We start from the raw sequence: 15,150 nt of genomic DNA, 5'->3' as shown, positions 1-15,150 counted from the left end.
TGAAAAATACTTTTTTTTTTTTTTTTTTTGCGGTACATGGGCCTCTCACTGCTGTGGCCTCTCCCGTTGTGGAGCACAGGCTCCGGACGCGCAGGCTCAGCGGCCATGGCTCACGGGCCCAGCCGCCCCGCGGCATGTGGGATCTTCCCAGACCGGGGCACGAACCCGCGTCCCCTGCAACGGCAGGCAGACTCTCAACCACTGCACCACCAGGGAAGCCCGAAAAATACTTTTTTATGTCATTTGTTGAGCAAGGAGTTAGGGAACATTTACATGTGTACCATGGGTATATATAAAATCAAATAAGATATGTATTAACTGAGCACCTGTTCAGGTAAAGCGCTAAGCCACAGGTTAGGGGCAAACCTAGAACACTCCCTGCTCTCTACTTAAGAAAATGCCAGAAATGTCACCAAGTGAGTTCATTTAATTGTCAGTTAAATGCTCAGTATAGATAATGAGTCTTGTGTGTTCACAATTGCCTCTGAAGCCCAGAGTTAGGATTTTGAACTTGTGATGTTTAGCTACCATAATATTGGAAGAAAGGGGAGTGGTATAATCAGAAAAACAGACCCATAGGTAGCTCACTGCAGCATTCAGGACAAGTGGAAGGAGAGAGAACTGTGAGGAAGTACTGCGATAGCAGAGTGATATTAAGAAAGGGTGCTCTGTCAGAAAACAAACTTACGGTTACCAAAGGGGAAAGAGAGGGGAGGGGTAAATGAGGAGTATGAGATTAACAGATACAAACTACAATACATAAAATAGATAAGCAACAAGACCTACTGTGTAGCACAGGGAACTATATTCGATATCTTCTAATAACCTATAATGGAAAAGAATCTAAATATATGTGTATATATGTGTATGTATTTGTATATATATAGTTGAATCACTTTGCTGTATACTTGAAACTAATACAATATTGTAAGTCAACTATATTTCAATTAAAAAAAGGAAGGGTGCTCTGAGAAGGATCTGACCAAGAATAATATCAAAGAATTCCACAGGGCTTCCCTGGTGACACAGTGGTTGAGAGTCCGCCTGCTGATGCAGGGGACACGGGTTCGTGCCCCAGTCCGGGAGGATCCCACATGCCGCAGAGCGGCTGGTCCCGTGAGCTATGGCCGCTGAGCCTGTGCGTCCGGAGCCTGTGCTCCACAACGGGAGAGGCCACAGCACTGAGAGACCCGCATACAGCAAAAAAAAAAGAATTCTACATACCTCTGGTTTGAGCCTATGATAGCGATGTGTTCCAGCCTACCACAGAGTTAAGTAGAACTTTGAGGCCAGGGCCTGTATATGATGGTGGCAGTGTTGTTACAATGACTGAGAATAGGTTACCCAGGATTATCAAGTATGGGAGTCAGGCACCGCCAGATATTCATAAGAGATCTTACTGTAAGGGGAATGCAAGAAAAACCTTCATTTACCAAAGGTTACTTCTTCCCCACACAAAGAATATTTTGATTCCTGTTAAATAATGATCAAGACAAGTATGATTGAAATGTAACCAGAGAAAAACTCCTTGTTTAATATGTATCTTGTTTCTTTCAGGCCGCTTTTTCGTGGAAGTTCAGATGTCGATCAGCTAGGAAAAATCTTGGAGTAAGTATTAACTGTAATTTTACATCTGTGTCTGTAACATTAAAACATTACAGTGACCTTCCTCTGACGTTTATGTAATATGTTTATCTCTTGTCTTTCCTACCCCAAGCTGCTGCTGCTGCAGACAATGTTACTGTTTGTGTGGTGAGTGGGGACATGGTAGACGTCTGCTGTTTTGTGCAGAGCCCATCATGCCTTGTGGCCTGATTGCTCTGCTCTGGAAGCTTTTATGTTGCTCGTGTGGATCTTTTGACAGCTGCCCTTTCTCTGCTTGGCTGAGCTCCAGTTCTTTAAGTTCAGCTGTGTTATCTGCTTGGGGTCATTTCAGATGCTTCCACTCAGAGGTGGGGCGCTCAATGACCAGGTAACCCATCCTTACCCACTGGGCTTCCTGTCCCCATTGAGTATCCTGTAGTCATCCAGGTTGGTTTTACATTGTTTTGTTTTGTCTTCCTGGACAAAGGATGGTATGCTACAAATCCATTTTTCTTTGGAACACTGAAAAAGGAGATAAGGATCCTAGGTTTCAATCCTACGCCTGTGGCTAAATAACTGTGCAGTCTTGAAAAAGTCATTTAAAACACCGGGTAGAAGACTTACACAGTGCCTGGTACATAGTACATGTTTTTAAAAAAATGTTAGCTATTATTATAATTCATCATTAATTGTTTAACCTTTTTGTTCCTTAACTTCTTCGCCTGAGAAATGAAACTTTAAGGCTTTCTTGTGCTCGAATTCTTTGGTTCCAGTTGTCTGTGACATAGCTCCTTGATGATTTTCAGAGTTCCACTAGCGTACATGTTTGTGCATGTGAGAGTATGGACGCTTTCGTGTGTCTAGAATGGGAAGAAGAGGCTTTTCTTCTCACAGAGCATGCAGTACAGCAACCTTTTGGGATCTATGTTGTTGCCAAGCCCCATCAGGATTCGGGTGGAGTAGGAAGAAAGTGGGAGTTCTAGAACCAAAAATAGCCCTGATCATTGCTCTGTACCATTTTATAGGCATCTAGTAATTTTTATGATATTTGCAGCCTGTAAAACTGATGAAAAGTCCCCCTAAAGAAAAGCATTATATTTTAACACTATTTTCTCATGTTTAACTGCTTAAAACAGTCGGAATAAACCCGGAACCTGAGTTTGTTCTTTCAGTGACTGGAAGCAGCTCCAATAGGCTTCTGTTAGTGCCAGAGTCACTGCTGAGTCAGAACCCAGTGGCTTTAAGGCCTGAAAAACATTTGCTAGTTTTATTGTCTGGGGGCTTCCTGGGTCCAGGGCAGCTGCCACGACGGCTGCTCCTGCCACTGCTACTGTCCGCTCTGTAAGATGGATGAACTCAGGACCAAACTTGCACATTACTCTCTGCTTCTGGGTGTCACGTTCTTTGATCACTCAATGATGAACTCCCATCTGTTCTTCCCTATCCCTGTTGAATGTATTTTGTGTGCATGTGATTGTGAAGAGGGAACTGTGAAAGTCAGGCATACCAGTGACTCTTTTGTTAAAAGTAAGAACAGTCTTGACTGAAACCAGCTTGCCAGACACTGACGTCCTTCACCTGCTTTTCCTTACTGACTCCACCTGGGCGTTCTGTCCACCTCTAACACCGATGTCTTCAATCATGTTAACGCTGCTGGTGCCCCTTAGTACGTGAAGCCAGTGGGACGGACCAGAAGGAACCTTTGACGAACACGTTTGACTTGCTTCCAAGGGAAAGCCATTTCCACTTTTGGCAAAGGCCTAAGATCCCAGGTTGCCAGCAGAAAAGAAGCCATAAAGTTTGATATGTTTTGTGCCTTTAGATTTTACTTCTTGGTTTCTGGCATTGTTTCATTGAAATTATATTCTGTTTCCTCTGAATGTATTCATTGCTTTGGCAGAGAGAAGAGGGACAATGCTGCACCCTAGTGTCACGTCTGAAGTACTTGAAAAATGATTTCTGTCTCAGCCACCACTGCCATTTATAGGTTTTGTGCTTTGTCAGTGTTTCCAGTACAAATGTCAACTTTTAAGGCTTATATTCGGCTTTGTCCAAATATTGAAATTTGATGCAAGCCCTTTTTAATGGACCTATCAGAATTTCACAACACTCATATATAGGCCATAAATGTTCACACTAGATATTAAACTGAATATTTTTTAAAAGAAAGCCATATTCACATTCTCTTAAGGGGAAAACTGTTTCTGTGTTTTGGAAGATTTATACTTTCAAAGAACAGTAAGTACTTTGAAAGTGAAACTGAATGCTTTTAGCCTGTGACATTTTAGAGCATTTTTAAGAGCAGAGTCATAGTTAAATGGAAACAAAATACTGGATTTGGAATACGTTTGCTCCAGGCTCTGGGCTGAACTATGTGTGAAGTTGGCAGTTCATTTTATTCCTCATCCTCAGTTTCCCCATCTATATAATGAAAATAATAATACCTGACCTACTTGTCTCAGGAGGTGGTAGATTTAAGAACACTTTTATAAGTTATTTATATAAACAGGTATGTATATGTATGTATGTATACATCACACATATACATACAGGGACACTGTTTTTCTGAGAGCTTTTGGCATTCAACTGCCCACATTGCCAGATTTTGCTCAATATAAATATATTCAAAACTGCAAATAAAAAAGATTTTAAACTTGTACTAAGAGTTGTTATAATCGATTTCTAGGTGACTGGTGATAATATGCAAAAATATTGACATAAAAATGGCTAAAAGGCCAAAAATGACTGAAAGACAATTTTTTAAAGTTATTTAGTAAGCATTCTCCTGTTCTTCCTCTGCCTGTCCCATTCTATCTAAACACACACATTTTTTTTAAAATAATAAATGGTAATTTTTTGTTTTCCTCTTTTTATTCTTATTCTAGATCTTGCTATTAAACAAATTAGTATGTTGCTCAAGTTGTCATTTCCATTCATCTGTTCCATAAACATGTCCATGAGTCTGTTTTTATCTACCTCAATAACCTGGCTCTCCCCACATGTCTGACAGAGGTAGGATTACTATGTCTTTCCCCAGACACCCAGTGATAGGTGTCTGCTCTTCCCAGGTGAGGTCTGTTACCTGGGCTCTGTTGAGGTGAGGGAAGGGGAAGAAAGCCCTACAGAGATCTTGTGACATTTACCACCACGTGTTCCTGCACCCTGGAGGACTTGTTCAGGAGGACATCCCCTGGGTCTTAGTCCCAGTGAGTGCAGGCCAAGAAGACGACAGTGCAGGCCAGCACCTTTTCTAACTGTAGTCAAAGGAGTTTTGCTCAGTATTTGAATAGTCATATAATCTGTCCACTAAACAGCCTGTGCTGTTTTCATATCACTTGATGCTCTCTCTACCTTTCTGATCCCAGGATGGTTTTCAGGGGGAACATAAATGATACTGTTTTTATTAATTGTTTGCTCACTTTGTAATAGCATAAAATAGTTATATAAAATATTTAAATTATGGAAGTTAAATTTGATATTAAATTATAAAATGGTATTGCATAATATAGGACTACCATACCTTTTAGCCTCATTTTTTTGGTCTGGTTCTGATTTATGTAATTACTGTGTGAGGAATTATTCTTCAACCAAAAATGCAACCAAATTTATGTGTAAACAAATCATGTTAGATGAGTATCGTAAAGGCATGTCAGTACAGGAGTGTTCGATCAGAGCACGAAAAGCACTCCTGGGCATAAAGGAAAATATGATATGCCCGTGCGGGTCTCCTTTGAATATATAGGTCCTGCTCTGTCAGTATTTCAGGGCTTATTGGTAATACAATAGTTTCCAGTTCTGCATGCTCTCTTACATTTTGTGTCTTCCGCCAAAGTAATCTCTTATCTCTTCCCAGTGGTTTTTCCAGTTCTCCTGTGAGATTACCCTATTGCAGCACCTGATTACCCTGCCATGATCACCGTATTGCAGTAGGACAGAGAGAAATGGGAGTCCTGCCGGTCATACAAGTGATGAACTCCTGAGGCTCTGTGTCCCCCATGCCTGCCCCTTAGGCTTTACCTTCTTCTAGAATTGGTGGAAAAATCGCTTCAGCACAGCAGCTAATGCTTACATTCACCTGTGGTTCTTTTGTAGTGTAATTGGACTCCCGGGAGAAGAGGACTGGCCTAGAGATGTTGCCCTCCCCAGGCAGGCTTTTCACTCAAAATCTCCTCAACCAATTGAGAAGTTTGTAACAGATATTGATGAACAAGGCAAAGACCTACTTCTGGTAAGTTCACATGATGCAGAGTTGGTCTGCACTGTGCTCGTGAGAGACTTGCCGTGTCCATACTGGGCACTGGGCACAGTGTCAGTTCATCATCATGTGCCACAACCACACGGGGCAGAGGCCACAGTCTCTCTGCAGCTTTCATTTCCAGCCCTATAGCAGCTAGTGGCTTTTGATTCTGCAGTGTCTTCAGGTCCTATAGAAAGAGAAAGAGGGACTTCCCTGGTGGTGCAGTGGTTAAGAATCCGCCTGCCAATGCAGGGGATACGGGTTTGAGCCCTGGTCCGGGAGGATCCCACAGGCCGCAGAGCAACGAAGCCTGTGCACCACAACTACTGAAGCCTGCGCTCTAGAGCTTGTGAGCCACAACTACTGAGCCCGCGTGTTGCAACTACTGATGCCCGCACGCCTAGAGCGCGTGCTCCACAAGAGAAGCCACTGCAATGAGAAGCCCGTGCACCGCAACAAAGAGTAGCCTGCACTCACCACAACCAGAGAAAGCCCGCATGCAGCAACGAAGACCCAACGCGGCCAATAAATAAATAAATAAATAAATAAATACTGTGTATCAATAGATGCAGCCAAAATTTGAAAAAAAAAAAAAATGAAAGAGTCTGATCCACACCCCTTCAGTCTGCCATCTTCGAATGTTCTTTTGAATGCAGCCTTAGAATCCCCTGGGTTCGTCTAAACACATGCTTCTTTAGAAGTAAATATTATGTTTCCTTGTTTACACTTTCATGCTACTTTAAGCAGCTTGTTTGGCATTTTAATGTGTCTTTTCTTAAACAGGCACATTTTTAGGAAGATGTTTTTCCAAAGGAACTGGATAGCAATACTCCTTTTAGTTATTGATTTATTTAATAAGTATTGAACGTGCCCTGACATATAAAATACCTCACTGAAAATAAAGACTTCTGTGCCCTGTTTGAGACTCAAACTCATAATACTTGGCTTTGTGCATAATTCTTTGTATTTGGAGACCAAACAGTAGGTAGAAGAAAGTACCTATGGGGCTACTCTTGGTGTTTGGAACTCAATGAGTAGTAATGAGTATCCTTTACCAGCTGAATTAACAACCTTTGATATCTAGCCAAGAAAGTGCTCCTAGACTCAGAAGCTTACTCCCATTCTGTCAGTATATTATGAATTTTAGATATAGACCTAAGAGTCTATAGGTCCTAGTAGACATGTTATGTATGCTTCAGCTCTGTGTGGACACAGCCATCGACTGGCATGTTTGCAGAGCCAAGGATTTTCCCACTGAAAGCCCTAACTCCATCGTCAGCTGATGGTGGCTCACTTTCTGATGCTTAGGCAAAAGTTCCCTCCACTGCCAAATTATAGACAAGGACAGCTCTATTCCTCCCCACTGTTGATTTGTAAGATACCTACTAGTGTGGCCTGGAAATGGAAAGCCATCCAGAGTGTAAATGCTCTGTCTCCGTACTGTGCATCACATGCTCTTAGCAACTCTGCTTTTCTCTGCCCTTTTCTCCACCTCATTGCTTCTTTTCAGTCCTACTGTCTGTTCTCCTAACTTTAGCTGGTCCCTTGTCTATCAGAACTTCAACTAATTCACAGATCCTTTCAGCTCTAATCCCACTGCTAGCATTTGCCCTGTCACTGTTTCCTATATCAGATTCCTACAAGGAGGAACCTGGCTGCCATACCTCACCTTTTTTGCCAATCCGTGATAAGGGTTGCTACCTACGGCCAGGCTGCACTCCTGGCCCAATCAGGTATGCCAGGAGACAGTGAGGACTGCGTGTTATAAAATATAGCCACCATAGGATTTCCTTTTCAGCAGGAACTTTGAATGAAACGTTCCTCTTAGTAGAGGATTCTGGACAGACAATGACAGTGATGAACAACTTTGGTAGTGAAGTAGCCCAGTCCTTCGGCTAACGGAACATCCAAAGACAACCCAAAAGATCTCCTGGCTCCAACATTATTAGGAATCATCAAGAAGAACTTAAAATGTAAAGATAACAGACAATGCCATGTGTTCATTCAGGGTCCCCCACTAGAGGTGGTGGCTTCCAAAGTCAGACCACACACTAGTGCTAATCTGAAGAAGTAGCAGGAGACAAAAAAGAAAAAGGAGCAAAGAAACCTACTAAAGAGAGAAGGAAGTAGGTAGACAAGGAATGGCAGCAGAGATTAGAAAAAGGAGAGGAATAAAAAGCAGAGCCAGTAACATCATGACCAGGTAAAACTTAAGCATGGAGCATAATATCCACAGGCATGCAGGGAAAGGACAGTCCAAGACCTTAAACCTCAGCAGTCTCTGAAAGCTCTCACTGTTTTATCCTAGAGGGACACAAGCTAGAACTCTAAAGCAGAGAAGGCAGGCCATTTGGTACAAGAGAGGCAGCTGAGATCCCAAAAGTAACTGTTGCCGCTATTGAAAATTTTTTACTAAGGAAGAAAAATAAAGAGTATTTTAGAAAGTTGTTTTATTTAAGAAACAATTAACATTTACAAGTTTAGCACTTTAAGAGTTATCCTTCATTTTTATCTGAAAAAAACAGTTGACTTTATAGAATGCCTCAATCTTTCATGTATGGATGTATTATACATCAACATTTATAAATGCTCTTATGTAGATATATAAGTAGTGTGCAGTAACAAGACGATTCAGGGGAAGAATTATTTTTAGCAGGCAAAACCTACATATCTTTATAAGTTTTGTCCCCTTCATCATGATTAACTTGGGAGTCTGGGTACTTACTCCAAATATGATGCTCTTGCTGAAAAAAGTTTTGGAGTTCTTGCTATCAAACTGCTTTCAGAGCCTGAGGTACTTTTTTTTTTTTTTTTGGTCCTTGTATTAGTCTGTTTTCGATGCATAACAAACAACAAAAAAAATCTCACTAGCATACAGCAATAAGCCTTTGTTTCTTGCTCATGTGTCTTCACATTGGCAGAGACGGCTCTTTGAGTCATCTAGAGCAACTCTGCTTCAGCCGGTGGGTCAAGTACTGGTCTTCGCCACGTGTCTCATTCTGGGGCCCAGGCCCTAGGGCCTTTGGCTCCCCGCGACATGTTTTTCTCATCCTAGAAGGTAGGTGCTCCCAGAAGGGCAAGCAGAAACCTACGATGCCCCTGAAGGCCTAGGCTCGGAAGAGATAGCCTGCCATTTCTGTCCACATTCCATTGGCCAAAGGAGGTTACATGGCCAACTTTAATAGAAGAACGAATACTTCTCCCATGGAGAGGGGGAAGGAAAGAAAAGGAATATGTGTCAGAAAATGATCCAGTCCACTGTAGTAGTCAACTCTTGACTAGGTGGTAATTCAAAAGCTCATTTTTTAAGCAGTTATTTGACAAGCAAATTATATTTTTTTGCAGAAACAATATTATTATGCAAGATTTTAAAATTAGTTCTCAAAATAGCCAATTGTTCTACTGAGGTAGAGCAGTAATAGGATTCAGCCACCTTTTCTAACAATATTTCTATAGGACAAAATGTATTACAACCTCCAACTTGAGATTCTCACACACACCCCACCTTAGGCTAAAGATTTCTCCTTTTCTCTACCCTCTTCCCAGACCTAAGCCATCCGTATAGTGTGGGAACAGGGATTCCTCTCAGATAATCCTCTAGGGACATGTCTCTCTGTCTTGGACATATCTCCACAACTTCTTTTTTCTTTTTCCTATGTCCTGGGAATTAAACTGGCTGCTTCCTTTTCTAATGCCACTACGTAATTTTTTCCTTCTTGGACTCTGGGAAGAGAAAACTCAGGCTCAAGAATTTTGCCCCTGCTTTCCTGTCCTTTGGGAATTCAGCCCTTGTGAAGCTTTTCTCAAGATGTTTATTGCTATTAGAGACAGTAGAACCATTCTACGAACAATCTCCTTCCTCTGCTTGTCGTTTGGGTCTTTGATTTTCAGAAGACACTATGCGCAGGTTGGCGTCCACGGACTAGTAGGGAGCTCAGGATAAATAAGATTTCAGGGGACCCAACAGGTCACCTGAAGTTAAATGTAGAATTTTCTGTTTGTATGTGTTTTTCTAGCTCAGTTGCATTCAGCAGAGTTTTAGAGGAGTCCTAATCCACTCAGGACCTAAGACTGTGAGATACTTAAGCGCAGAAACCCAGATTAAATGGAAGAGGTCTACATAAGCATGATAACGTTAAGTCTAGATTACACAGAGGACTGAAATCAAGAGAAATTTCAGATCCCCAGCCCACTTCAGTAGACACTGCATCACAAGGATGGAGAAGCTGGTATAGCTTCTCTGCTACATGTGAGCTCCTGGGGCAGAGGGTGGGGGAAGACATTACTCATCATTAGTGCTTGCCACCTGCTAGGCATGCTGGAGGAGTTGGTGGAAGGAGAGGAGGAGGACTTTTTTTTTTTTTTTAAAGAAGATGTTGGGGGTAGGAGTTTATTTAGTTATTTATTTTTGCTGTGTTGCGTCTTCGTTTCTGTGCGAGAGCTTTCTCTAGTTGTGGGAAGCGGGGGCCACTCTTCATCGCGGTGCACGGGCCTCTCACTGTCGCGGCCTCTCTTGCTGTGGAGCACAGGCTCCAGACTCGCAGGCTCAGTAGTTGTGGCTCACGGGCCTAGTTGCTCCGCGGCATGTGGGATCCTCCCAGACCAGGGCTCGAACCCGTGTCCCCTGCGTTAGCAGGCAGATTCTCAACCACTGCGTCACCAGGGAAGCCCCGAGGAGGAGGATTTGAAGAGCGAGATTACCTGAGGTTGGAGTGGAAATGGCACTGAACTAGGGAAACGTTGTGACTGATTATGTATCAACAGCTTGGGAATGCAGATTGCTGCTCCAGAGTTCACCTTTCCCTCCTTTCACCTTCTACGTGCACTTGAGTCAACGCCTGGAATAGAGTTTAGTGACTTGACTTGAATCTGATGGTCCCCTTGTAGGGCTGCTGCTAGCCCATATGGCACCTTGACTTGAATTAGAAGGAAGGCATCTCTTTCTCTGGGTGGCGCAGCCCTGGGGCAGTGGATCAGGATAATTAGGGTCTAGGCTTTAGCCCTTACTTGTTGCCTTCTCCACTGGCCCTGGGTTCAGTAATTATCCTTTACACCTGAACAAGGCAACCCCCTTCCATTCCCTGCTCATTGATAAAATCAGGGTAAAAAATTAGGGTGAAGATTCTGACTATAGCACTAAGTTTGCTAGCATCAGAAAAATCACTACCCTAAATAAAGTTATATGCATGCTGTAATAATAATATGATAGGGTTGGAGAGAAATGCTGGGTGGGTAACAGTCCACAGGCAACCCAGAAGGTGTTGCCTTTTCCTGAGCAGACATATATGAGTACTGTCTACATTGTATTTAGTGTCCCTTGAAGTAGATATTCATTCTCTTTTATAGACACATGTAATACGGGACAGTGAGTAGATGCATAATTATGTGTGGCAGTGAATAGACGCATAACTATGTAAGCACGTTATTTAAATGGATATGTTTTATGTCAATCTGTTATTTTTTCTCTGTCACAGAAGTGCTTGACATTTAATCCAGCCAAAAGAATATCGGCCTACAGTGCCCTGTCTCACCCATACTTCCACGACCTGGAGAGGTGCAAGGAAAACCTGGATGCCCACCTGCCGCCCAGCCAGAACAGCTCAGAAATGAATACAGCCTGAGCTGCCTTGAGCTGATCATCCGGAGAACCTCCTTGGTAGCTGATGGGTCCCCTGAGTAAGCCCTGCAGAGCTGCTGAGGATCACTGGCTGGAGACTTTCTAGCTGCCATCTTCTGGATGGGCTCTGCTTCTCTGAGGAAACAGCCTCGTTTACTGTTTTGAAATCAATGCAAGAGTGATTGCAGCTTTATGTTCATTCGTTTGTTTGTTTGTCTGTTTGTTTTAAGAACCTGGAAAAATTCCAGAAGAGAAGCTGCTGACCAATTGTGCTGCCATTTCATTTTTCTGATCTTGAATGCTGCCAGTGTGAAGTGAGCAATCCAGACACAGCTGAGTTATGATGTAATCTCTCTGCAGGTGCTGGAGCCTGATTTGGTACTTTTGAGTGAGTGTGTGTGCGTGTGCATGTGTGTGCGTGTGTGTGTGTGTGTGTGTGTATGATTCTTGATCTCTTAAAAAGTGTTACTTTCTGTAAACAACAAGAATAATTGAATTTTAAAGGCTCAAAGTGACCGCTAAATAACAGGTGTCTGTTGACTAAAGGTGATTCACCAAAATGGGCTTCTCAGATTTAAAGTTGAGCCTATGTCCTTAGCATTTCTTTTCTGGCCCAAAGCAGTAAATTTGCTAATAGTAAAAGGTCCACTATCTAGGTGAAGTTTTATACACACAGCAAAAAGAAAAAAAAAAATTCTACTATCTTTTAAGAAACCTGTTTTTTGAAGCACAAATTCTATTTACTTTTCAAAAAGCTCATTTACTCCTTGTAATTTTAACCTGTATAATGTGCTTTATTGTTTCTTTTGAAAAATACCTATAAGCTTTTTCTTAACTTGCTGTAGATTTAGGGAGTGTACCTCAACTAGGTAAAATCGTCAAAAAATAATAGAGAAAGCCTTTATTTCCTGGTTTGGAATTTATTTTCTTTGTGGGTTTTGTTGTTATTTTGTTTTGGTTTTGATTTTAGGAATTTGTCAGAAACTGTTTCCTGTTTGGGTTTGGAGGATAGTTCTCTCTGACTAGAGACAGGAATGGCATTTAAGTTTTCCCCCACCTATTACACTGTACTTTTTCTACCGTGCACTGCCTCATTTGCAAAGTATCCATCTTATCTATCCGCCAGCGCATCTAGTATGTATTACTACCCTTACATAATTAATAACAGATTGCTTAAGCTGTTCTCATGCACCTCCTACTTTCTTTCTTTCAATGAACCTTTCATAAATAGTTTGATTCAGATTTATGGCTTATGGCTCCAATTCCACAATCCTAACAGAGTCCCATATGTTCTCCCTCTACTGCAATCTTCCTGCCTGGCATTTGGCATTCACGGTTGTTACCTAGGCAATGAGTAGAAGACTGGTTCTTCTCAATCACCAGCAAGTAGACTGCTTTAAAGTGTAACTTAGTGTTTTACAGCTTTATAGAATATATTGTCAGTGTAGTATCTGAGGGAATGTCCTTAACTATTTTTTAGAAATATATATTTACTCTATAAAATTACCTATTCTCCGTCGCCAGGCTGTGCTTGTTTCTAGTGCCTTATGCACATGCCCGCTCTCTGCAGAGCCAGCCTGACCTGGGCATTGTGAACAGCTTTACTTTTCCTCTTGCCATTTTCTCTACAGTTCTTTATATTCCATACCATCTCTGCCTTCTGTGTGGTTAGTGCTCAGTCGGCTCTAGTAACCAGAAGACACAGAGATGAAGTATCTTTTGGTAAGTTTAGCTAATTTCGCTTCCTGATTCATGTTTTACGAGCATGCAACAGTTAGACTGTGTTTAGAGTTAGGCTTTTCAAAGAATGGACATTGCTTCCCTCAGAAGAAAATGTGCCAGATGATGTTTATGCATAATCAGGCCTTTCTGAGTTCTCCACAGCTTAATATTGTATACAACTATCTTTATATATATATATATATATATATATATATATAGTTTAACATTGTTCTAATTCAGTAACTTCAAGAGCAGGAAAATTTTTCTAAAGCAAGATATGATGAGAAGATGGGCCATAAGAATGTTTTATACTTTCTTCCTTGTGACAACATCGATTATATTTTGTCATCTCTGTAAATGCTTGAGATATAATGAATCCAGAGCATTCAGGTCAAGCGTACTTGCGGTCCCCCTGGATAAATGAGTTCTGCCTTTCCTTCGATCGGGGGTCAGAACACAAAGACCAGGGGCCTAGAAGTTGAATTTTAAAACTCACTGAACTAATCCGTCATGAGCTTTTCAGTTAGTATCCATGGTTAGAGTGAACATAACTTGGGTTTTTGCTTTTGCAAAAGTTTTTCATAAGTTCACTCAAGAAAAATGCGGCTGTTCTAAACTGGAATTTTTCAGCATTCTTCAGCATTTTAAACATGTAGAGAGTTCAACTTTTATTTCTAACATATGCTCCTGATTCGTTTCTTGGTAGTGTTTATAAAGAAAACTTAAAGCACAAACATTTTGACATTAGATACTTGCCAGATTCCCCTCTGAGAGGCAGAAGGAGAGGGCTTTTCAGCCTCTCTGAACTTGTTAACGAGTCTGTCCCCAGCTCTTCCATCCGGGTGGTTGTTGCACTTGAGTGATTACTCTCATTTTATGTCTTTTACATCCGCCTCACCACTTCTGAAATCCAGATCCCACACAAGCACCCTTTGCCATTAGGGCACTTTGAAGCACAGAGCAGAATACAAGCTTACTGAATACAGCTTATTCTTCTGCTACATATGGTTTCAAACATGTTTGCCAAAAGCTAGGCAGTGGTTAGCTGAAAAGGTCATACTGCCCCAGGGCTATACTGAAGCAGCTTATAGCAAGTAAGAAACAGGATGACAGACTTGAACTCACATTTGAATTTCTTACTAGGACTGGGGCAAGAATATGCCTGATAGTTTCTATATGATATTTAGTTCTAGTGACCCAAGCTCTGGGAACTGCTGTGCTGGGGTGGAGTTGTAACAACCTGCATTTAAAGAGTCCATTTAGGCATCATAAGCTATCACGTGGCAAAGCTAGTAAGGCCCTAACCTTATAACCTTAAAAACACAATCCCTGAGAGCTTGTCAGAACCCAGTGTGTTGGAGCCTCCCACTTTGTCTCTCCTTTGAAGTAGATGGGAACTCAAGGAGCAAAGAACCTGTTTCCGAAGAAAGCTCCAGGCCATTTCTGCCCTCTGTGTTCTCATGATTTTCTCTCAGGAAACACACTTTGAATGGCAGAATTTTCATTTTGCCCCAGGTGACATACTAAAAATAGTTCAAAATATTCACCTAAGACCAGAATCTCAGCCTTTTAGTTTTAGGTGAAAATGAAAATTTTGGAATGCACGGGATGTTAATATCTCAAATAAAACATGTACCTTTTCTTTTGTTTGTTTTTTGTTTCGGTACGCGGGCCTCTCACTGTTGTGGCCTCTCCCGTTGCGGAGCACAGGCTCCGGACGCGCAGGCTCAGCGGCCATGGCTCACGGGCCCAGCCGCTCCGCGGCATGTGGGATCTTCCCGGACCGGGGCACGAACCCGTATCTCTTGCATCGGCAGGCGGACTCGCAACCACTGCGCCACCAGGGAAGCCCAAACATGTACATTTTAATAGAGAAACTTATGGTCTGACTCCAGAATGTGATACTCTCCATCCTGATGGAAAAAACAAATATTACCAAACTTTTGAATCTTAAATCATGTATTTAAATTACGTTTTTAACTAACTATAG

The 15,150-nt window shown here is 41.9% G+C and overlaps 1 protein-coding gene across 1 annotated transcript in view; it reads left to right on the top strand.

The window, feature by feature from the left end:
• Nucleotides 1–12,164, top strand: part of CDK6 (cyclin dependent kinase 6) — a 220,256-nt gene extending 208,092 nt beyond the window's left edge. The window contains exons 5-7 of the mRNA XM_030857271.2: nt 1,558–1,608; nt 5,677–5,812; nt 11,296–12,164. Of these exons, the coding sequence (XP_030713131.1) occupies nt 1,558–1,608; nt 5,677–5,812; nt 11,296–11,442 (334 nt within the window). The 3' untranslated portion in view covers nt 11,443–12,164. The remainder of the gene's footprint in view (nt 1–1,557; nt 1,609–5,676; nt 5,813–11,295) is intronic.
• Nucleotides 12,165–15,150: the final 2,986 nt, after the last annotated feature.

The sequence above is a fragment of the Globicephala melas genome, chromosome 9 (assembly GCF_963455315.2).
Source record: "Globicephala melas chromosome 9, mGloMel1.2, whole genome shotgun sequence".
In the NCBI taxonomy this organism is placed as follows: Eukaryota; Metazoa; Chordata; class Mammalia; order Artiodactyla; family Delphinidae; genus Globicephala; species Globicephala melas.
This window is presented reverse-complemented; position numbering and strand designations above follow the sequence as displayed.